Genomic DNA, 23,280 nt, shown 5'->3' with positions numbered 1-23,280 from the left:
TATAAAATAATGAATACTAGATTTTTTTTAAATTGTAAAATTTAAACTAGTGAATTTTCCAAATATTTTTTTTAAATTGTAACATTTAAACTAGTGAATTTTCCAAATATTTTGGGATGTTTAACTTGTCAGCTGTGAGGTGTTGTAAAATGAATTCACTGTATGAAAGCAAACAACAAATATGTCTATAAGAAATTCACAGATATATCTCAGGTATTGTGCAGAATAACAGCAATGATATCCTGCATAACTGTTAGTTGCAAGCATGGGAATTTTAGCAGAAGTTCATTGTGTACATCTAAAAGCTATTTTTATGCCAGTGATGCATGCTGCTAGAAATGTAATAGTGTGTCTTAACAGTAGAACTGTAAAGACACTTAAGTAAATGGAAAGCCAAAGAGTCACTAGGAAACAATCAGATGCACAGAACTGGATGAACAGTATGGTTACATTTGTTAACCAAGACAAGATTTAAGTATGTACTACTCATGATATGAGTAAGATGAACAGTGCATTACCCACTAATTACAGATGAAGACGTCATCTTAATGCCAAATGCTAAGTTCTTTTCAGTACTATATGCAAACTATATGAAGATGAAAAAAGCTCCAAACTGTGTACAATTAAATGGACATTAGGAAAGAACAAATTCAGCTGCTATGAGTCCTCTTAACTATGCCAAATACTAAGTTATTTTCAGTACTACATGCAAACCAAGGATAGAGCCAGACGAAGAAAGCTCTAAACTGTGAACATTTAAATGGTCATTAGGAAAGTAGAGGTTCATTAGAATTACATTTGGTATTTCATCAGTAGCAGAAAGTCCAAAGAGTTATTGCACAAGTAATGGCAGAATTGGAAGGTGTTGTAAATATTACTGCTGATCTATTCGTGCACATTCAAGGAACATACCTTAAGATACTACAAAAGCTGCTGATAACACTAAGGCTGCATAATTGAAAATTAAATAAGAGTGCAAGTAAAATCAAACTGACAGGTCAGAAATACACAATTCATATTCTAATATCAGAGTGACTAAAGTATGGTACAGGAAAAAGTCAACACAATTCTCAGTGTCAGTGGTGCAACAGGTAGCACACTCGTCTGTGGTACAGAAGGCTGTGGGTTCTATTCCAACACAAGGTACATCTACTGCAAACAATGCAGTGCTGCATGGCAGTTGTGGCTGCACTCCTGAGTGTGCCATCCTTTGGATGGGATGTTAAACTGAGGCCCCATCCTCATGAGTTGGTGGTATCTCAGGTGAATGTAAATTATCCCATGGTACCTATCAAAAAGAGTACGGGTCCTTTGTCAAATACATTACTTACATAATTTACATTATATAGAACACTTAAATTATTCACATATATTGCAAATGTCTTACAATTATTTACATTTTTTTACAATTTATCATTCTTTTAAATACTTCCACCAATATCTTTTGCATTATAATCTATACAAATATACATACACAGTAAGATCCCACTCTTTTTCTCACAACCAAGATCATATGTTTTAATGCCAGTATCCCCTTTCCATTACACTTTATCTCATTCATGCTTTCATTTCATATAGTCCAAATTATATAAGCCAGCTTCCTGTCAATTTTTGTTTCAAATTCCTTCCTTTTATTGCTATAATAACCAAATTCTATCATATCCATATCGATTCTCCCTATTTTCATAATACATTAAAAGTATTCTTAATGTAATTTCTTTACTCTGTGAAATTGCAAAAAAAAAAAAAAACGTTCTGTTGTTTCACTCTCAACCTCAATAATGATACATTTTTTCTTCTATTTTTATTTGGCATATTAGCTTTTACTGGCAATTTACTTATGTCTACATTTTAACCATTCTATTCTATTTTTAACATCTTTATCATTCCATCCTCTATTTTTTCATGTATAAATGCAATAATATTCATATACCATATTTTCCTGTTTTCTTCCACTTCTCTTATTTTTAATTTCCACAATACAATCTTATCTTGACATGTTATTATTTTTGCATATATTTCTTTTCTGATTCTTTTATATTTGCTCAACAAACTCCATACTGCTTTACATTTTTTTCTGTCATAATTACACTTGTTAGAGAACCATTTCTTTCTTTTACCCACTTTATTACTCTTTATAAAGTCAATAATGCTACACGCACCACTGGATTTATCAATCCCAATACTCCTTTTCCCACTTTAGCATATAATATACCTCTTTTCACGTTCAACGTGGAGCCTCATATAAAGGGGAAAACAACTGTCAAAATTTCTTACTCTTCTTTTACTAGCATCACATATATACACTTGCTAAATATGCTACTTTCCTAGCAACACAGAGTTTATTATGTATACCTTTTTTCTTATAAGACATCTGACACATCTTCCAAAATAGACATGTATTTGTCAGTTTTGTTATTGTCTCTTCTCATTGTTTATATTTTACCATGTCATCTCCAAATTTTATTCATAATAATACATCTTTCATGTTAAACCGAATGCCCTCTATCTTACATTTTTCTCCTAATCTGTTCTTTTACCTCTATTTATAGTCATTCTTATACTCTTCAACTGTCCATTAATTCTCTTAATTGTTTCTTCCATCCCTTGTTTTTTTTTCTTTACTGCTACTATTATATCATCTTCATCAGTAAGCATTACTGTTATTCTTATACCTTCTATAGTCTTATATTCTAATTCTTCTAAAGTCATATTTATATCACTAACTACTGCATTCATAACAAACACAAATAAAATATTGTTCATAGGACATCCTTGCCATATCCCAGTTTTTATATTTATTTCTTGACTTAAATATCCATTCAGTAACACTTTTACTTTATTGTTTTCATACACTGTCTTAAAAATTTCACTTATTCATATGATTTCCTTATTTCCCATAATATGTCATGCCATATCTTATCAAATGGTTTTAGTTATATCACCTAGCATCATTTTTGCTTTTGCCCTTCTGTAACAAATATCATGCACAATTTTGCTTATTATCATTAACAATAATTTAATTCCTTTCCCTTTCCTTTCAAATATAGTGTCTTCTAACATATTGTTAACTTTCTTGTCCAATCTTAATTGCAACAGTTCCATAAATATTTTATAATCAAGTTATTAAGTGCTATTGGCCTCCCACTTCTTGTATCTTTAGTCCCTTTCTTCCACACTACTTTCATCACTCCAGTAGATATCTTCTCTCTTGACTAAACCCTTCTTCGAACCATTCATTTAACACATACACAAATAATTATTTTTGGGAATCCTTCATATCTTATAAATTCAATATTCTATCTCATCTAAACCTGTTGCAAATTCTAAATTTATGTTCTTAACACATTATTCAGTTACTCCATTTTTCCATTTCTGTATTATCTTGTTCTGTTATTTTTTTAACCTTCTATATATATAATCAATGTCATATTTTTTACAGCTCTCTTCTATATACTGCCTTACTACATTCACTATTTGTTGCTGACTCATTATATTTTCTCCTTTCTTATTTCTTAATATTTTTTATATTTGCTTTTGAAACCTGTCCACCATGCTGTCCACAGCTGATTAATTCTTTGTCTCCCTTCATTATCTATTTGTTTCTCATTTACTCTCTTTATACCTTTTACAATTTTTATACAATCTATTTGTTCTTGAATTTCTAACTAAACTGCTAAATGATCTGAAAATCCTGTAATTTTTGTGCCTTCTTTTATTATACTTAATCTTTCTGAAATTATGAAATAATCTATTTCTGTCTTTAAATTACTTCTTTCATATGTCCATACCCTGTTATTCCATACATAGAACTTTCCAGTTTTTATTATTTCTACTAAAGCTTTTTCATCCTCTTTCTTTTTTCTCGTTTCATGGTTCGTATCACCTATCATGTCCATACTGACACACAATTTTTTAACCATTTCTTCTCATACTTTTATTGTAACATATGTATGTGTATATATATATATATATATATATATATATATATATATATATATATATATGCAATAATTCTGCACACGTCCTTTCCAACTTACATCTGCAAATGTTATTCTCCCCATTACCATTAATATAAAATCCAACACTCTAACTGATGACTTACATAATAATGCTATACCTGAACATGTCTCTATACCTATATTCCATATGATTTTACCCCCATACCCTCCTGTTTGTGAGAATATTCTATGTCTTCTGGTATGATTATACCCATGTGTAATTTAGCACACCATTCTAATATATCTATTCTATGATTTATATTTTTAATACTATTTACATTTACTTCTAATATTCTCGGTTACACATTTTTATATTGTTTCCACTTTCTTATTCTCTTTTATGCTTATCCCTTGAAAATTTATTTTCCTATCTTTTACTCTTTTTCCAAACTGACTTTGTCATTCCTTTCACAGCTATCCAATTCATTTCTTCTTCACTTACATCTGGAATCCTTTCATTTCCTTGCTTATCACTTTTTTCCTTAGTTCTAGTACTTTCTTTTATCTTACTCTTATCTGTCGTTATTTGAATTTCTTCTACTTTTTCTAGTTCTATTTCTATTACTTCATTTAGGTCTGTTTCTTGATCAAGGTATATATCTCTCTCTTTCCCTTTTTTATATTCTTCTATATTCTGCTTACAGTCCATCCATAAATGTCCTTACTTCTCACATTTAAAACATTTTAAATCACATTGTTTTTCATCATGCCCCACCTTTCCATAAATGTAACATTTTCTTTATCACCTTCATTAATTAAAAGAAATTTTTTCCCAAAAAACACATTTTGGTTGCTCCCAATATTTTACAAACCCTCTGTCCCCCTCAGCTTTTATCAAACTTGGTATAGGAACAATGCTGTCATTTGCCATTTTAATTACATTCCCATCCCCCAATCCATAAACCTCTGCTGTTATATATTTTTACAATGTCCATGATTTTTTTACACAATGTCTTTAGTCTCTTAACGTCTCTTTTTCAACTTCTGTGTAAACTAAATAAATATTTTCTTTTTTTGTTTCCCTATTAAATACTTGACTCGCATATAACTTCCAAAGATTAAAATTCCTTTTTAATTTATACTGTCCAAAAAACTTTTCCATAGATTGTTCTGATTCAAAAATAATGTCATAATTTATATTACTATGTATGAAAGCATTAACCTCATTTGGTGAGATGCCCAAGGGAACTGCTACATTATCCAAATGTCATACCTGTCTAAACTATCTTCTTCGCTGCTATGTATTTAGTATGTTCTATTCCTTTGTGGTACTTTCTTCTCTTCTTTTCCGCCTCCTTCTCTTACTTTCTCTGCATATGCCTTTTTAGTCAACACTGCTACACCTTTTCCCTCCCATATTCTCTCTATGATGCCTGCCCATGATACTGCTTTACCACTCTCCAGCTCACTTTCTACAATTAATTCTTGAAGTACAACATCCCGCAACCCTCCTGGCTGGAGGATTGTAATAATACATCCGTCATGACTCTCGCTCTCTTCCTCAAACTACTGCCTCTGAAATATTTCTTCCGAATCTTGTGAAGACTCGGACACCTTCACACTCTGAGCAATGATTCCTTCCCCTTCTATTTCATGATAACTGCTAGAAGGCTCGACTGCTTTCTGCTCCTCCAACATTTTAACTGCCATTAATCCATCTTCTCACAACTCCGACTTTATGATTGCTCTCTAAAGCTTGCAAGGATTCATATCCTTGCTCTTAACACATATAAGCTGAATCTCAATGTTGCTACCTACTTCACTGGGCTGCAACTCAACCCAAAGTGGAAGCAGGACGAGAATTACCTATTGTGTCCACTACACAACATGCAATGTAGGGGAAATTCCAAAATGTTCTGGCTATATTTCTCATAGTAGTATTTCAGCTAGGGTCTCCACTGAAAAGAGGCTACTACCCTAGTGGGACTAACCGTGTCAACAAAGGATAAGTTAAATAAAAAAAATATGAGGATGCCAAAGTTTTTAGCGATAATGCAGTATCTTATAAATTTTTACCCACACTATTTATGACTATTACTCCTCTAGGTGAATATAGCCTGTCAAAAGAACTACGAAAAGGAGGAGTAGCATTTAGAGCTGCACAAGTGAAATACACTCAGACCAAACAAGAATTGCTAGCTAACTGTATGGATGTAACAATTCCACAAATATGTCTGTGGTTAAAATGCTCCGGCAGAAGCTGGCTACAAACTATTTGCTAAGAATACTTAGAAAGCATTTATACAAATAATTTTTAAATTACAGAGGATGTTATTTAATCTACTGAAACATAATCAGACTGTAAAATGCAGACCATACAAATAATTTTGCAGAGAAGAAGTAGAATACCAAGGGTTCACCAAAGAATCATGAAGAGTTGCTAGAAGAAGGTCAAGAGATCCTCCAGATAATAAAACAGTTACAAGCGACAGAAGAAAAAGCATTCTAGAGTTGTGCTGACACTGACTTTGAAATGTAGTTACTAAACAATATTACAATGAAAGGCAGGTCTAAACAAAAAACACTACTAGGAAAGGAAATGCAGTCTTACTTTTCCTTTAAGGAAGAAACTATTTGCATTTAAGGTTTAATGTTCAAAACTGACAACTAATTGTTCTCATTCAAATGAGAAGTTAAATGCTCCAGAAGACACCTAAATCACATTCAGGGATACTAAACTGCAAAGAAAGAGCAGAAGATATAGTGTAATGGATAGGTACATCAACTCATATCAAAATAAACAGTTAACAGTTGTGTCATATGTAATCTATACCATAGCAATGCAAAAGAAACAACATACCCCAATCTAAGTCAGCTACGGAACTGAGTGAGCATTACCTTCTTCCAGTTTAAGGAAGATATGTATCCTGCATAGATTACAATTCCAAGTTCCATGTAATAATGAAAATGACAAACATAAAGGCAACTGTGATCACCACATTCAGAAAGGGGATACCTAAAGTTGTCATAGCTTAAAAGTACACAATATAAATGACAGGAATTCATATTTTTTAAGTGTGTAGAAATTGAATCTACAGTTTCCACAGTCAAATGAACAAGTTGAGAAAATTATCCAAACAGTGAATAATGTCATGACAATGAACTGCATCAATAACTATGAGGACTTCTGTCTCACAATTTTGGACTAGAAAGGAGATCATTCACTCACCATCTGAAGTGTTAATGTGCCAGAGGCTGAAATGCAAATTCCCTACTTCTGCTGCATCACTGTTGCCAGAAAATCAATGCAAGTTACAAAAGTACTACTGAGAAATCAACAGACAGAAATAGTACTACAATAGAAACTAGAGAAGATTAACAGATTTACAAGCTGCACAGTAAGAAAAACATAAATAGTCTTAGTTCACAGCCTGAAGCTGAAGTCATTTATTAAGAAACTGAACCAAGACTGTGTAGTTCATAGGAAGGAACGCTTTATAGAAGTCACTCAAGTTTATCTAACATAAATACATTGAAGAACAAGAACTATCACACTTAAGAAAAACACACAATGAACTGTTCAACCTGTCTCTTGAGTACAGCTAAATGTAGCAATAACAGCCTAAAAGGAAGGGAAGATGGTACATAAAGCAATTTTCTTAAACACTCCAGATATTTTAGACCATGGAAGCAACCTGACAGATATAAATGAACAATTTAAAATTTGATCACAATACTAATGATTGATATGTTTTATTTGTTAAAATGTTTACAACATGCACAAAATGATCTGGCCTTATGTAAAAATCCAATGAAATTCCTAGTATATATTTATTAGGTTAATTTAAAGTGATAAAGTGATCAGACTAATGCAATGCATTCAATCTCACAGATGTATAAAGTACATGAATCTATAGTGACTCTTTGAAACAACAAACATTGAGTACAAAGTACTCAAACAAATCAGTATAAAATTCATGAGGTCAAACTCATCAAAAATAAATCAAATAATAAAAACAAAAAGATCAAAAATACTTGTTTTTACTGGGGGTGGGGGCAAGTCCTACTGCATCATCACATCCCTTGGTATTTACTTATACCAACTACAAGGCTGCACTACAATGGGGAAAAGGACAAATTCCCAATCCGCAATATAACCCAATTTCAGACATGAAAAGAAGGACAATTTGCTATCTTCACAGTCTTTATTCCTTTTGCAGGTCTTTTTTGTTGTTGGAACAGGTGACTCTTCGAATACATGAATTACACCTATATGTAAGTGTGTGTGTGTGTGTTACACAGATTGCACTGACTACATCACAAAATCAGCTAAAAGATAAGCTTGCTGAGCACTTTTCTGATGTCAGAAATGTGTATAACAACTTTTGTTATATACCTTTCAGTGGTTTTATCACCTAATCGTGTGGTACAGACACAAACACCTTAACTTTGAAAGCTGTAATGTTCTTAGTGCCACCACACACACAGAAATGTGCAGCAAAGTGAAGTGATTGACAGCTTATAACGCTGTTGCTTGAACAAATGTACACTTTGAACACTTTCTGCATGCCAGCACTTAGCTTTTAGAGCTGTAAAACAGTTTGAACGTCTACATTTTTCACTCTGTAACTAGTAGTACATTAGGACAGTTAAAGTTCCATGTACTACAAAGAATTATGGTTGTTTCTCTGATCATAATCAACTAGTTCAGTCTTCTTGAAGGGAATTCCAAAATTCAACTTTACAGCTTTGCTTTGCTGCACTCTCAAGGTGATATTCTTGTCACTGATTTTGTGAATGCATAACAAATTGATTATGATCAGATGACCCATTATAATCCTGTATATTATACATGCTACCTCAAAAATATATGCAAAATTTACATAAATGGGCTGTGTTATATGGGATACATAGTTTGAAATTTTAATTGCTAAACAACAGTAACTTTTGCAACATGTGGTACAACTTCTAGAGATTCATCTTTATTAAAGACCTCTTACAGGCTAAAAGCTAATATGAACTTCAGTCTTTACATTTACTCCAGGTTTTAACAAAACATCTACGTCATAATGATTGGTGACAGAATGTTCCAAATTAATAGAGCTCTTTTTATGTGTGTACATGCACACACGCGCGCCCGCACACACATACGCACGCATGTACTATCTCTTCAGACTGACCCCTTCTAAGATGGTACAGCTCAAATAATTTGCACTGATTAAGAAGGAACAACAGTCATATGTCTTATTTCAGCTCCTTACTCACATACATACCCACAAAAACACAAAGATTCTCTCAGAATAACCCTTTTCTGATAAGATACACACTCATAGTATTTCACTATAACATCATGGTAGCCTCCAAATGCCATAATGTACTGAATGTTGTCAGTTGTAATTCTGTTCACCTTATAAACACTTTGATTGTATCACAATGTCATCCCTGAAAGCTGAATAGTCACTTTAGCAGACACTTTTTTCCATGTACTCCAGTAAACGTTATCTGTTGCCTTTTTCCTTGCATGGAGTTATATCACTTTCCTTTTTTTCATAATAGTTGGAGGACAGCTTATGAAATTCCCTTTCATATTAACTCTTAGTGAGCTACACAGCAGTAATCAACTGGAAATTGAAGAACAAACTATTAAGGGAAATTCATACATCATAAATTAGTTTATACAATCACGTCTTTTGACTTTACGGGAACTCTTCCACCTGAAAGCAAAGAAACAAATCAGAAAATGTCCAAGATTATGTAGTAAAGGAAACAAGGAAATACAAACATTAAGTAAGATTAAATGAACACACACAAGGCAACAAGTGACAATGGCAGAAGAAAAAGGCAGTGAGCGCATGAATGCTGTATCTTGAAAAAACAGGTGGATTGTGAAGGCTAAACAATCCAAGCTGTTCTCATTAGCAAATCAAAAGGTCAATGTGTGAGTGAAGTGTTGCAAAGAAATGATGAGGTAGACCTTCATGTTTTTAGAAGATAAATGTGATACAAAAAAGCTGCAAGATCATGAGCAGAATGCATCTTCCATATAACAGGACATTTGACAATATTTAGAGCAGCTTACTAGGAATGTATCAGTAAGTAATGGAAAAGATAGTCTTTCAAGTTTCAATAATCTCATATTAAGAGTTGGAGATAAAAGCAACAGTCATAGGAATCCCTAGTACTACTAACCCAACCCATTGTGTCCAGTATAGTTATTGAACCCAAAACGAGTCTATTAGAATAAACGGCATAGGATCACAAAGATTTAGATATTAATCAAAACACTTGGAAAAGGGGGTGATACATAGCTACAAGCATTGCCCGTTATTTATTCAAAACAACAATAGATGCCTGTAAATTCAAAAGGGACATAATCTGGCTATATTTTGGTAAAAAGTAGGGCACTGATGTGTACATGAATAAGACAGCATTGATATAAAAAGCATGTAGATTTTTGGTTAAATTATCCAACAAATAAAAACATTACTGAACTTAAAAATGGCATGATATACAATATGCAGAGTTCTTTTGGATGCAACAAAGCAAGTGTAACTCACTTAAGTTTAAGTTTACAAGTATTAAGATGTGAGGGAAGACTCTATAGTTCAATGCTGGCATCTGTTGACAGTAATAATGGACAGATGAAAGGATAAACAGCTTACTAGTGCAATCAATAACAAAATGATAACAAACACTTCAGGCCAGCCAAAGAAAGGATACGACTTGCTAGTGTAAACTAATTAGATAGCATTCTCTATTAGATTAGCTTATATGTTAACTATTACATGGCTGGCATGCTTGGAAATATTTCATATCCAGAAAGGATTTCATGCTGGGATTTGAGAAAATCAATACGTCAGCAATAGGACATCAATAAAGGGACTGAGTGTAGACTCAGAAACAAAGAAAAGGTGACTTTTAATAAATCACCTTTACTGTATTTGGGTCTCTTTCTGTATGGAACAGCGATTACTGGTGTACCTGTGATACTAAAGCTAATACATTACCTACTTTTTTCCAGAACACAACTTGATTGAAGATGGAATACTTGAGAACAGTACTGTGCTGTGTTGTACTAAATATTACCAAATACAAAAAAAACAGACAAGTCAAAGTTGTATGCCTACCCAGAGTTGACAGTGTAGTTGGTATTTTACCTGCTGTCACGACATCCTTAAAACTGATTCAAGATGGACAGCACACAGTAGTTTAGCAAAGTCATGGTAGTTATCTTGGCTTTGGAATTTTTAATTTTACTGACTAGTAATCCATTACTGTACATCATTTGTTATGTCAGCTAGCCATCTGATAAGAAAAAAATGGACAGTGAGATGTATTAGAAGGCTTAGGTTTCTAGCTGGAATCTGTGGCCTAATTATAGCATATTTATAGGACACTTAGGTATACTGCAAAAGTATGTGGGCAATTTCGTTAGTGGTTCTAGTGCTGAGGGTATTATTTTTACAGAAACATTAACACTGCCCTGAGACAGCATGAAGATATATATGGTTGGGTGGCGTAAACCAGGGAATCTTGTTGGCTAGGCTTATGTAGGCCCTTGGGCCGATAGCCTAGTACCTACCTATGAACCTATTAACCTACGGAATTTATCAAGGTGGAAATGTAAAGAGTAGATCTATGCAGATGATTCTGTTTTAAAGGTTTCTAATCTAAGACAGGTAGTCCCTACTATTTGGAGACTCTTAAAAGAGAGTAAAACACTCCCACTATATTCAGTTATTGTTGAAAAATGTTAGGAAACCAAAGTATTAACTGCATACCACTTTACATCTTAGGGAGACACTGCACACGTAAATATTTATGGATCTATATAACAAAACAATTAGATTCCTTAGTTATGAGCAAACTGGAGTCCCTTCCACACTTAGAGGTCAAGGGGGTGTAGCTATTATGGAAACTGACAGTATGGTGATGCAACAAACATTTCCAAGAGCACCATACTCTATTTAATGCTTAGATTATAGGTTCTGATACACAGATACAAATCATAGAATAATGGAGTGTAAAGTCTAGCCAGCTTTCTCCAAGGTGAGGAGAACCTGGAGGGCATGGAGTTTCTTGCTTAGACTCCTGACATTGCACAGTAATACCTTTCGATTTTCTTGGGTAGATTTTCTTAAGTTGGAAGGCTTGTCAATTTGGCATCGCCTAAAGGCTCTGTGGGGAAGGTCAATGTTTTAAGCAATATTCAAAAGTCTACAAGAGACAGCTGCAGGCCATCCTTGGAAATGCAGCATAGTTTGTTAACCATGTCCTTCCAGACTGATAAATATTGTATCTCCCTCGAATGATCCCTAAAATTTAAGCCAATTATTAAAGTCAATCATCTTCTCTTTGTACTGTGCCATCATGCTGCTCAGTGCCAGGCACATATCAACCTGCAATGCTTAGTCTAAGAGCTCCATAATGTCTCTCTTCATATAGCCTAGGGAGGTATGTCTCTGGTCATTTACACCTACATGGACTATGACTGGATCATGCTGGTATCTGTGTTGCAATGACTTGAGTGCATGTCTTACTTAGCAGATCCTGGCCCTTGATAGGCTCCTTGTTCAATCTAGTGAGTGAGATATCAGTATGTTGTACAATGGAGCCTCCGATGACTAGAGTCCTAGGTAGTGTATTCACTTGCCTTATGCGCTATGTAGTTTAGGCTTCAGTAAGTGTAATTGTATGTCCAGTGTTAGGTGGTGGTATTTGCGGAGGATAATTTTTGCAGGTGGAATTTTGGGGAGGTCTTTGTGGTTTGGGAAGATTGCATTTAAATGCCTTAGCATTAGTGGGTCTATCTGTGGGGTGTGTACTGTGTGTGGTGGGTGGAGTGTGTGTGTTTCTGACAACCAGATTATTTTTATGAGTGCTTGTACAAGACAGTTTTGCTTCAAGAGACATTGTGCATATACATCTCTTGCATAATGTATTTGTTCCTTCGAGGATTAGAAGGCTGTTAGTGAAAATTAGACAATTGTTACATTGTCTTAATATACCCATATTCACCAAACTGGCTGGGGAGAAATTGAGAAAGTGCATATCCATGATGTCAGGTCGTCTAGTGGGTGAACTACAAGGGTGCTGTGTTTGAGGGGCTAATAGTGGGCTGAGTATGGGTGCTTCTAGGGCTAGAAATGAGACTAGACTACGTTATATAATATTAAATTCAAGAGGCAGTGCTCCACAATGTGCAAACTAGCTGCTCTATGTTACTCAACGTGCAAAGTAGTTGTTATGCACTCACAGGGTTCCTGGTACAGTTTCAGAGGTGGTTTTATGGGGGAAATTTGGTTTCTAGGTGCCTGCATCTATACAGGGCACTACTAATCACCACTGCACAATAATCAGTGGTGCACAAAAGTGCTAAACTTATACAGGCACTTAAAACACAGGAAACTGGCTTCTTAGACTTCTGGCCAATAAAATGAATACACTTACAATTTTCTTATGCATTTCACAACTCAGATAGACCAGCCCACCACCTACTGCCAATAGATGGGCTATCCAAGTCCCCTTAATGTAAAAACACAAAAAAAATTGCTGGAGAGTGTAATAATACAACAAAACAACTGAAACAAACTACCTGGGCAAGGCAAGGCAATTTCAAGTATTAAGGACACCTTTAAAATGCGTAAAAGTACAAAAATCAATAAATAAGGCAAAAATAAAGCAGTAATACCCTGAAAGAGTTAACGAAAGTGAGAAAGAATAAAAGAAATCTTATCTCCCAAGGATGGAGCAGATTTGATTCAGGAGCCTCTCAGAATGTGGAGAGGGTTCAGAACAGATGGGAGATCTTGAAAAATCAGTAGGAGACAATTTGTGGTAAAGAAGATTTACTCAAAAGCAATACTGCTTTGCTGGGTGAACACTCAGTATTATATATCTCTAGAAAACAATTCGTGGAAAAAATACTTGAATAGCTTACACAGGACAATAGCAATGAAAAGTACAGTTTTGTACCTACCATAAATGTAGATGTTCGAGTGTACACCCTGCTGTAGTCATCACACTTGGGTTATCTTGTCGTCAGGTGGTCCCCGCAGTCGGCCGGAATTCCAAAGTCTTGGTCCGGCGTCGGTTGCTGTCGCTTCTTCCCTGATGTCAGTGCGCCAGGGGTATAAATAATGCATCCAACGCCATCTTCTTCAGTTTTTCTTGTCCCAGATGTCAGGTGCCCCCAAAAAGGTGGTCAGTAATTAGTACCAAATAAAGTAATTTTTTGCACAAACACAAAATCCCTCCAGCTATAAGCAAACACATCAGGAAGTTATTGTATAGATTTGGCCAGTTAGATCAGAGGGGATGGAGGGAGGGTAACCTGGACTGCAGCAGGGTGTACACTCGAACATCTACATTTATGGTAGGTACAAAACTGCACTATGTTCATCGTGTTACCCTGCTGCAGTCATCACACTTGGGTAGAATCACAAAGCTATGGATGGGCGGAGGAGTTATAGAGGGTTAGAGGAGGCTAGAAGGCCCAGCAGAACTGCAGTGGTGAAGCCAGCCCTAGTCTTAGAGTAAAGTGGTAAGTGATAGTGTTTGGTAAAAGTGTGTACTGAAATCCAAGTTGCAGCTTCCAAAATCTCCTTGGTTGGTACCCCCCGAGGAAGGCTGTAGATGTAGCTGATGCTCTGGTAGAGTGGGGCCTAATGGTAGCAGGAACTGGTTTTCCATAATAGGTATAGCAGAAACAAATGCAATGTCCTATCCATTTGGAAATGGTTTGTTTTGATATAGCCTTCCCTTGTGAAGCTGTAGCATAGGATACAAAGAGTTGGTCAGATTTTCTGAAAGCCTTAGTTTTATCCAAGTAGTAGCGAAGTTGCCTGTGAATGTCCAAGGAATGCAGGAGTCTTTCTCCTTTGTTCTGTGGGTTTGGGAAGAAGGTGGGTAAGTGAATGGTTTGATTTAAAGACACACTGGAAACCACCCAGGCATGAAGGAAGGATTAGTTCGTAGAAAAACTGTCTTGATGGAAAATGAGGAAAGGTTCCACTGCCATTAGTGCCTGCAGCTCTGAGACTCTTCTAGCTGAAGTTATTGCTAGCAGCAGGGCAGTCTTCCATGATAGGAACTGTAGATCTGCAGAGAAAGCTGGCTCAAAGGGAGGTAGCGTAAGTTTTTCCAGAAAAAAATTGAGGTCCCATGTTGGTGTAAGTGCTCTCCTGGGGGGCCTAATGTTTTCTGCCCCTCTGAGGAACTGCCTTAGAAGTGGGTGCGAAAATAAGGGTGGTTCTGTGTTGTAGTGGGCTGAAATAGCTGATGCATGGATTTTAATGGAAGAAAAAGAAAGCCCTTTGTGCAACATCTCAGTTAAATACTGTAGAATTTGAGGCAGGTGTGGCTGAAGTGTATTTTGGCCTTTAGTTTAGTTCCAAGCACAAAACCTTTTCCATTTGTCCGCATAGGCCTTCCTGGTGCTGGGCCTCCTAGCTTCCAGAATAATATCCATGGGAAAGAGGAGCTGGCTGGATGTTTAGGTGATTTTCCATGCAGCCAGATTTAAGGTTTTTAGCTGGCTGTGAAGAATCTGATTGTTTTGCTGTGTGAGCAAATGGGCAGTTTGTGGTAAAATCCAAGGTGGGCCCTGGGCCATATTCCTCAATGGTGGGTACCAATGCTGGCGTGGCCAGTCTGGGGCTATGAGTATCAGTCATGGTCTCTCCTTTCTGACTTTCAGAAGCACCTTTGTGAGGAGAGGCAATGGGAGGGAAGGCATATACTGTCAGGTGTTTCCAAGTGAATGAGAGTGCGTCCATTTTCCAAGCTTGATGGTGAAGTGTCCTTGAACAAAATTTTGTTAGTTGATAGTTTTAGTTTTGAGGACTGGCAAACAGGTCTATGTCTGGAAGGCCCCATCTTTGAGTTATCATTGCAAATACTTGTGGATCCAGTTTCCACTCGTGGGGATCCATGATGTTTCTGCTGAGGTCGTCTGCCAATGTGTTCTTTTGTCCTGGCAGGAATTGAGCTTGTAAGTGAACTTGGTAAGCCAGAGCTGTGTTCCACAAGGTCATTGCTTGCCTGCATAGAGTGTAGGAGTGTGTGCCCCCTTGTTTGTTTATGTACCACATTACTGTGGTGTTGTCCGTCCTTATTGTAAGTTGTCCTGGATGTAATAGATTCTTGAAGGCTGTCAGAGCATTCTGTACAGCTAGCATCTCTTTTTGATTGATGTGCAGATTCCTTTGATCTGCAGACCATATGCCTTGAACGCACTGTCCTGCCATGTGTGGCCCCCCAGGCGTAGTCCGATGCATCTGTTGTCATAGTATGCCTGGCTGGGGGCAAGGTGAAAGGCTGACCCTTGTTGAGGTGACATGCCAGTGACCACCATAGAAACTCCTGTTGTAGGCAGGGAGTGAGAGATATCCTTGTGTCCAAGCTGTGGCTGTGTTGAGACCATACGCTTTTTAGGTACCACTGTAATTTCCTCATATGCAGCTTTGCAAATGGTATTAGTAGTATGCAAGATGCCATGAAGCCCAAGGCCTGAAGAATTTTTCTTGCAGGTAGTTGGGTCTTTGTTGCCATTGTTTTGAAATATTGTGTCAGTTGTAGTTGTTTGTCTGGCATCAGATAAGCCTTCTGGGCCGTTGTATTCAAGCTGGCACCCAGGAATGTCATATTTTGTGAGGGTACTAGTTTTGATTTCTTTTCGTTTACTGTGTACCCCAGGCAACTTAGAAGATGTTTTACAAAAGCCAGATGTTGTAAGAGGATGTCCTTGCTTTCTGCTTGGATGAGGCAGTCGCCCAGGTATGGGTATATTTGAATTCCTCTTTGTCTGCAGTATGCAATTACTGCTGCCAAGCATTTTGTGAAGACTGGGCGCAGTAGATAAGCCAAAGGGCAGTGCAGAGAATTGGTAATGGGTTGAACCTGCAATGAAACGGAGGTATCTTCTGCAACTTTGTCTGATAGGGACATGCAGGTATGCCTCCTTCAGGTCCAACGTTACTAGCCATACTTTCTTGCCCAACATGGGAAGAAGCTGCTATAGTGTTAGCATCTTGAATTTGGGTACTTGTAGGAAGGTGTTTAGAATTGAAAGGTCCAGAATTGCTCTCCAGGCATTGTCCTTTCTGGGAACTAGAAAGAGTCTTGAGTAAAATCCTTGGCCTTGCTCTTGAGTAGGTACCATTTGAATGGCTCTCATTTCCATGAGAGCTGTAATTTGTCTTTGTGCCTCTGCCTATTGATTTTATGGCAGGTTTGGCATTCCTCTTTTCATTGGCAAGGTGTGAAAATGGAATCTGTATCCTCGTGAAATTATGTCTAGAACCCATTTGTCCTTTGTGACAATGTACCAGTTGTCTGAAAACAGTGCGAGTTTTCCTCCCAAGGGGGCTGCCAAGAGAGTGTTGCTTGGCCGGATGAGGTGCAAGTCATTGAGTTTGCCTTCTGGAAGTTTGGGACCTGTCTTCTCCTCCCTTCTGTGCTGAAGTGCCCCATTGTCTAGGTTTGTACTGGGCTTGTGGTTGTCCTCTGCCTCTCGGACGTCTGTATTTACCCTTCTGTGGCCTGTCAGTAGCTGGAAAGGACCAATGTTTTGTTGGCCAATTTCTGCTGAAGCGAGGGGGCTGTACCTGTAGGAAATCTTTGACTGTCTGCATAGATTTTGCCTTATCCTCCATTTTCTTTAAGACTTCCTCTGCTTTAACTCCAATAAGAACATCCTGCTGTAAGGGAGCATCTAGAAGCTTTGCTTTAACATGATCAGGCAGAGTTTGTTCCTTTAACCAAGCATGCCTACATATAACAGACCCAGTGACAGCTGCTCTGCAGGAAGCCTCCAAAGAATCAAACCCACATTGTAAAGTATGTTTGCCCACCTGTTCAATTGCATGCAACAGATCCTGCATTTCTTTCAATTCAGACTGTTGAGGGAGAGTGCTCATTTTTTGTTTTAACTGAGACATTAGAAATTGCTGATATTTTAGCATGTGAAACTGGCAATTTAGTGCCCTCATAGCTAGAGTGGCTGAGGTGTAAACCTTTTTCCCTCACCTGTCTAGTGCTCTGGAGTCCCTTTCAGAAGGTACAGGATTTTTAACCATAGAAGCCTTAGCCCCTTTGGGACCCTGGGAGATAGCAGAGAGTCTGGGTTCAAATTGGATTCTAAGTAAACATCATCCACAATGTCTAAAACTGGGGGGATGGCAAGTGGTCTGTGCTGGGGGAGTAAAAGAAACTCTCTGAGCCTTTTCTTTGAGTCAGAGTAGTCCTGACCTTCCCAGTGAAAATGTTCCCTCATAGTGTGTAAAGTTTCCCCAAAGGAGTAGTCTTCAGGGGGAGAAGCTGAGGGAATGGAATCCTCAGCATCAGAATCTTCATAAGGGGAGAAGGAGTAATCTTGGTCCTCAGAGGAGCCTGAGGAAATAGACACTTGTTCAGAGGAAGCATAATCTTCCTCTTGTCCAGGCCTTTTGCCAGGAGGGGGTTGGGAACCCCAGATTAAAGAGATCAAATTTTCAGCCATTTTGAGCATCTGCTTCTTAGGCATGGGGCCTTGAACAGGGGACTGAAGTGCAGTCTTTTTAGATTTAATAGGAGTCTTTGTCTTAGGATACGTTTTAAAGGTGAGCGTTGTCGGTCTGAAAACGCCTTCAGAAACCGAAGGAGTTTCTGCAGCACTGACATCTTTTTCAGCAGTGTCGTCGGTAGGGGCTGAACAAAATGGCTGTGTTGGCCTGGTACTTTCCGTGATAATTTCCGAAGCGGTCTCGGGTTCCAGATCTGCGGTAGTCAGGGGCTGCGTCGGAGCCTCATTGAAGACCGGTGAACCAGAGACCGGACCAGCCGAGGCCTCGGAGTCTGGCCTGGGTCTAGGCTGTCTGTCCTTATCCTTGCGTTTTTTGTGCACGCCGGTAGTCGGTTGCTCCGACGGCATAGTGTAGTTAAATTTTCTACCGAAGTAGTGTCGTGCGAAATCAAAGCATATTTTTATAGTACGCTTATTAAACCTAGCACAAAAACGACAACTAGTGATGTCGTGGTCTGGGCCTAGGCAAGGTATGCAGTAAGAATGAAAGTCTTTATGAGGTATTTGCTTCCCACAATAAATACAATTGTTAACTTTTTCTGACATCGGTCTGAGGCAAGAAAAGTTTTCCCAACGGGGTACTTAGCTTTACTGAAGACTTTGGTCTGAAATTCGAGTTCGAAAATCTCAGGAGATGGCCGACCGGCACTTGCGAACTGCTTCTGCTTCGGGCACCGCACGGCAAGAAAGACTGGAGAAGATGGCATCGGATGCATTATTTATACCCCTGGCGCACTGACTTCAGGGAAGAAGCGATAGCAACCGACGCCGGACCAAGACTTTGGAATTCCGGCCGACTGCGGGACCGCCTGACGACAGGATAACCCAAGTGTGATGACTGTAGCAGGGTAACACGATGAACATCGGGAGTTGACCATAATGGGTGGAGGGTAGAGCCACAGCTTTTTAAAACCACAACAGGATAAAGTTGGGAAGGTTGACGAAAATTCCAGCTATAAGAAGCAGAGAGCTACAGGTAAATAACCCACATAGGTTAGAATTTCAGAAAGTTTAGTTTAATGTCTCAGTGGTGGCTGCAGAAGATACAAGGAACAGGGGAAAACAGTATGAAAGCAAACAAGAAGGCACTAGAATGCAACTTAAAGCAGGTAAATGATAAGCAGAATTAAGACTCTAGCAGAAAAAATGGAATGTAAACAGCTGTAAAAACCCTATAGCAGAATTTACAGTACTGTCACTACTACAAATCTACCCCAGTCTAAGGCACCAGACTATGCAGAAATTTACCAGTAAGACTGTTTATGGAAAAAATGCAGCAATAAATGACTAAATGAGGCTCACTTCTGGTAGTAGTTTACAGTTCTATCACAACGGCAAATGAAACTACAAGATTAAGGCCCCAGACAGGATTCAAAATACAAGAAGCTAGATTTTACGAGACATTCTACTTGTGGAGCTAGAATTACAGTATAATGTATAAACGATGCAAAGATGTTGCAGTGATTTACAGTATTTTCACAACTGCAAAAGAGGCTACAAGACTAAGGTCTAAGAACAAGCTAAAAATGCAAACAGATATGTTTTTGTCTATAAATATGAAAAAAAAATCAGAAGAGTACAAAAGTATCACCACACAGCTCTCTATAAGTGACACTTATTTTAGCAGAATTTAAATAAATGCTTTTTATTATTATTTTTTAATTAAAAGCTTGTTTCTCACAGTTCAGGGCTTTACACTCCTCTTAGAATCTTGAATAAAAAACTGAGTAGGTGCAGCTCTGTGCTGGATATAGCACACAAGATAGAGAGGGATCCAATCAAATAAAGCCAATACTGGAGCTCTAGTCCTATGACTCTGAGCTACAAGTCATTGACCATAGTTAGGTTAGAATTTCAGAACCTTTAACTTAATGTCTCAGTAGCGGCTGGGCAGACGCAAAGAAAAGGGGAAAACAGCAGAAAAGTCAACAGAAAGACATTGGAATACAATTTTAAATAGTCAATGATGAGCAGAATAACACACTCTAGCTGCTAAACTGAAATATAAAGAGTTATAAAGGCAATGATCCTGAAGCAGAAGTTACAAAGAGGGGGATTAGTTCCCAGATATATGTAGGCAAGTGCGCAGGGTGGGGATGAGAAACTAGAGGTAGATAACAAACAACAAAATCCTCTAGTTGAAGCAAAGATGGCAAGACCAGCCAAGACATCATTATGGAAATCAATGGCCCCAGCCCAGAATCTGAGTTAGTTTTGGGGTAAGAAGAAGGGAAGGTACACTACATTATGGATGAGAGCAATTGGGTAAGCATTATATAGATGAGGCAAGGGAGCCAGAAAAAATATGAAGCTTCTCCAACCAACTGTACTGAATGGGCTGGGTACCACCCAAGAAATTAAAGGAATATACACCTCTTCACAGCTGTATCACTAATGGTATGGAGCAATGTGTAGCTGGTTGACAGTATACAAAGAAGTTGTTTTATTTTGGACAGAAGTTGAAATAATGTTGATATAGATGTAGTGCACATTTTGGGAAATTAAGGAGTCTCACTTAAGATTTGTGAATTAGAAAAACTTCTGCATGATCCTAAAGGTTACCAGAATTCTTACACACTCCTTAAAAGAAGAGAAGAACCATGTTACAGCTATGTATACTGGTCAGGAAACCATCCAGATGGTACTTGAAAGAATCTGCTCAGCTTAGTGATCTTTTGGTGTAATGACTAAAATACTATACAGTTACTCTGGTTACAGCTAGACAGAAGGCAGGGGTGACATTTCAGAGATGCAGTTGCCATAAAACAGTACTCGCAGATATTTGACATATTTTACTTGGGTACACAAAACTAGACGGATACCAGATAGGTAAAATGGAAGTCTTCAAACTACATTTGAAGGACTCTTTCTTGGTAACTATACATTTCTTTGTAATTTCTTTGTAAAGACAACAACTTGGATAAATGAGGCCACAAAAAGATAGTTCTGACAATTCTTCCTACAATAAACTAACTAGGATGTGTGCATAAGGCAGAAACAATGTCAAAACAATACAACAGTGTAATGGTAGTGATCGTCTTTATGGCAAGTCCATCAAACTGGGAAGAGTTGGCCACCTGGTTGTAATGGTAGACAGACAGAGGTGCCTAGGTAGGGTACATTTTGGGAAGAAAAATCAGGCTACAACTTTAACTAACTGGAAGTAGCCCTCTTTAAGAAGGTTGCTGGAATTTGTATAAGATCTCAAAGTAACATTAATGAATGTCTGAAATAATGCTTGAATGAAGTGATAGGAAGGTGTGAATGTGAGTGTTAACACTGGTCTACTCTACTTTCCTGTTCCTTTTCTTCTGTAACCAGGGTGCAGGAGGATGCACAGGGTGCCCTCTACAGTACCCCTACTCATATGTGCTTATCCTAACCCTTTCTCTAGCCTTAACACTAACTACAGCCTATACCATAATGCTAACCCTGAATCTCTCCCTGACCCTTTCATCAAATAAGACACAAACACCTTACATTACCTCATTCCTAACATTTACTTTATATAGACGAGTCTCTTAGAAATTTAGTTTCGCTGTTGCATTCGTGTTAGAGAAGTTTGTGGTGTGTAATTTTCAGTATGTAAAAATCAAGGTAAGCAGATTCATTACATTGTCAGCTTCTGTCTCTCTCTACGTGTACATGTGTGTATATATATATATATATATATATATATATATATATATATATATATATATATATATATATATGGATCTACTTTGTTCAAAAATACATTATATCGAACAAAGTAGATGCCCACTTCAGAGAAAGTGCATTTCTACGAAAGTGCACATTCACTGAAGCCTAGTCACTGGATCGGCTGACTAAAAAAAGAAAACAAAAAAATAAAACACAGAAAAAATGTTTTGCAGGGGAGGCAATACCCCCTGTGACCCCAACCCCCCTACTTAAATATACCAACTCTGAGATTTCACTACAGCAAGGAAAAAGGAATATTCCCATTCTGCTCTGTACTGTGATCTCTGTAATTCTTTTTCAAAGTTTTGGTAGTTTGAACAACTGGGCTCGACCAAGTGGGTGTCGAAGTACTGAAACTTCGTACAAACGAAGTAAACCCATATATATATATATATATATATATATATATATATATATATATGTATGTATATATATATATATATATATATATATATATATACATACATACATTGGTGAGGGCTTGTGCCTCTTTCAGCACTCATTTATATGCCCCTACACTGTATTCTTACTAATAACAGCTGTATTTTTGCTACAGGGAACTATCTGCAACTGTCTTGATGAAACATTCAGATAGTATTCTTACTACCTTCATCTGGGTTGTTTTATGTATATGTATGTTCACTATGAACTCTCATAATCATGCCATGCGCCATGGCATATTTTGCTGGTTTACTTCACTTTCCAAAGATATCACTTGAAGCTTAATGTGTCTATATTCACATAACAAAATCTGACTTACTAGCTTCAATTTACAACCAAAATAAAGGTGGATGGCATGAAGATCTATACAAACCTGCAATTTGTAGGTTTTAAATATAGAGTAAGATATAACACTACATTATAAACCACAGCCTATTTAAAAAGAAATATATTTGCCTTGAACTATTAAGCTTTTCTACACAAGCAATGCATTCATTACTTGGTATGTAATGTACTGAACTCTGTGCATTTGTACTGCACCACTAAATTTCTCAGCTTTTTATTTTTTATTAGAGTCAATAATATGTAAATATTGAAAATAGATTCTTGTCATTTACCTACTTAGAATGACTC

General features: G+C 37.2%; 1 protein-coding gene across 7 annotated transcripts in view; it reads right to left on the bottom strand.

The window, feature by feature from the left end:
- The window catches only part of MFSD3 (major facilitator superfamily domain containing 3), a 1,502,303-nt gene that overhangs the window by 128,615 nt on the left and 1,350,408 nt on the right, over positions 1 to 23,280 (bottom strand). Inside the window, exon 7 of one of the 7 annotated variants that reach the window (XM_044060842.1) lies at positions 9,583 to 9,655. The exons of the other annotated variants lie outside the window; for them this stretch is intronic. Coding sequence (XP_043916777.1) covers positions 9,638 to 9,655 — 18 coding nt within the window. The 3' untranslated portion in view covers positions 9,583 to 9,637. Of the gene's footprint in view, positions 1 to 9,582; positions 9,656 to 23,280 lie in introns of those variants that run through there. 7 annotated transcript variants of the gene reach the window in all.

The sequence above is a fragment of the Protopterus annectens genome, chromosome 2.part0 (assembly GCF_019279795.1).
Source record: "Protopterus annectens isolate FY-2018-M chromosome 2.part0, PAN1.0, whole genome shotgun sequence".
In the NCBI taxonomy this organism is placed as follows: domain Eukaryota; kingdom Metazoa; phylum Chordata; order Ceratodontiformes; family Protopteridae; genus Protopterus; species Protopterus annectens.
The sequence above is the reverse complement of the archived record's forward strand: the minus strand, read 5'-3'. Positions and strand labels throughout refer to the sequence as shown.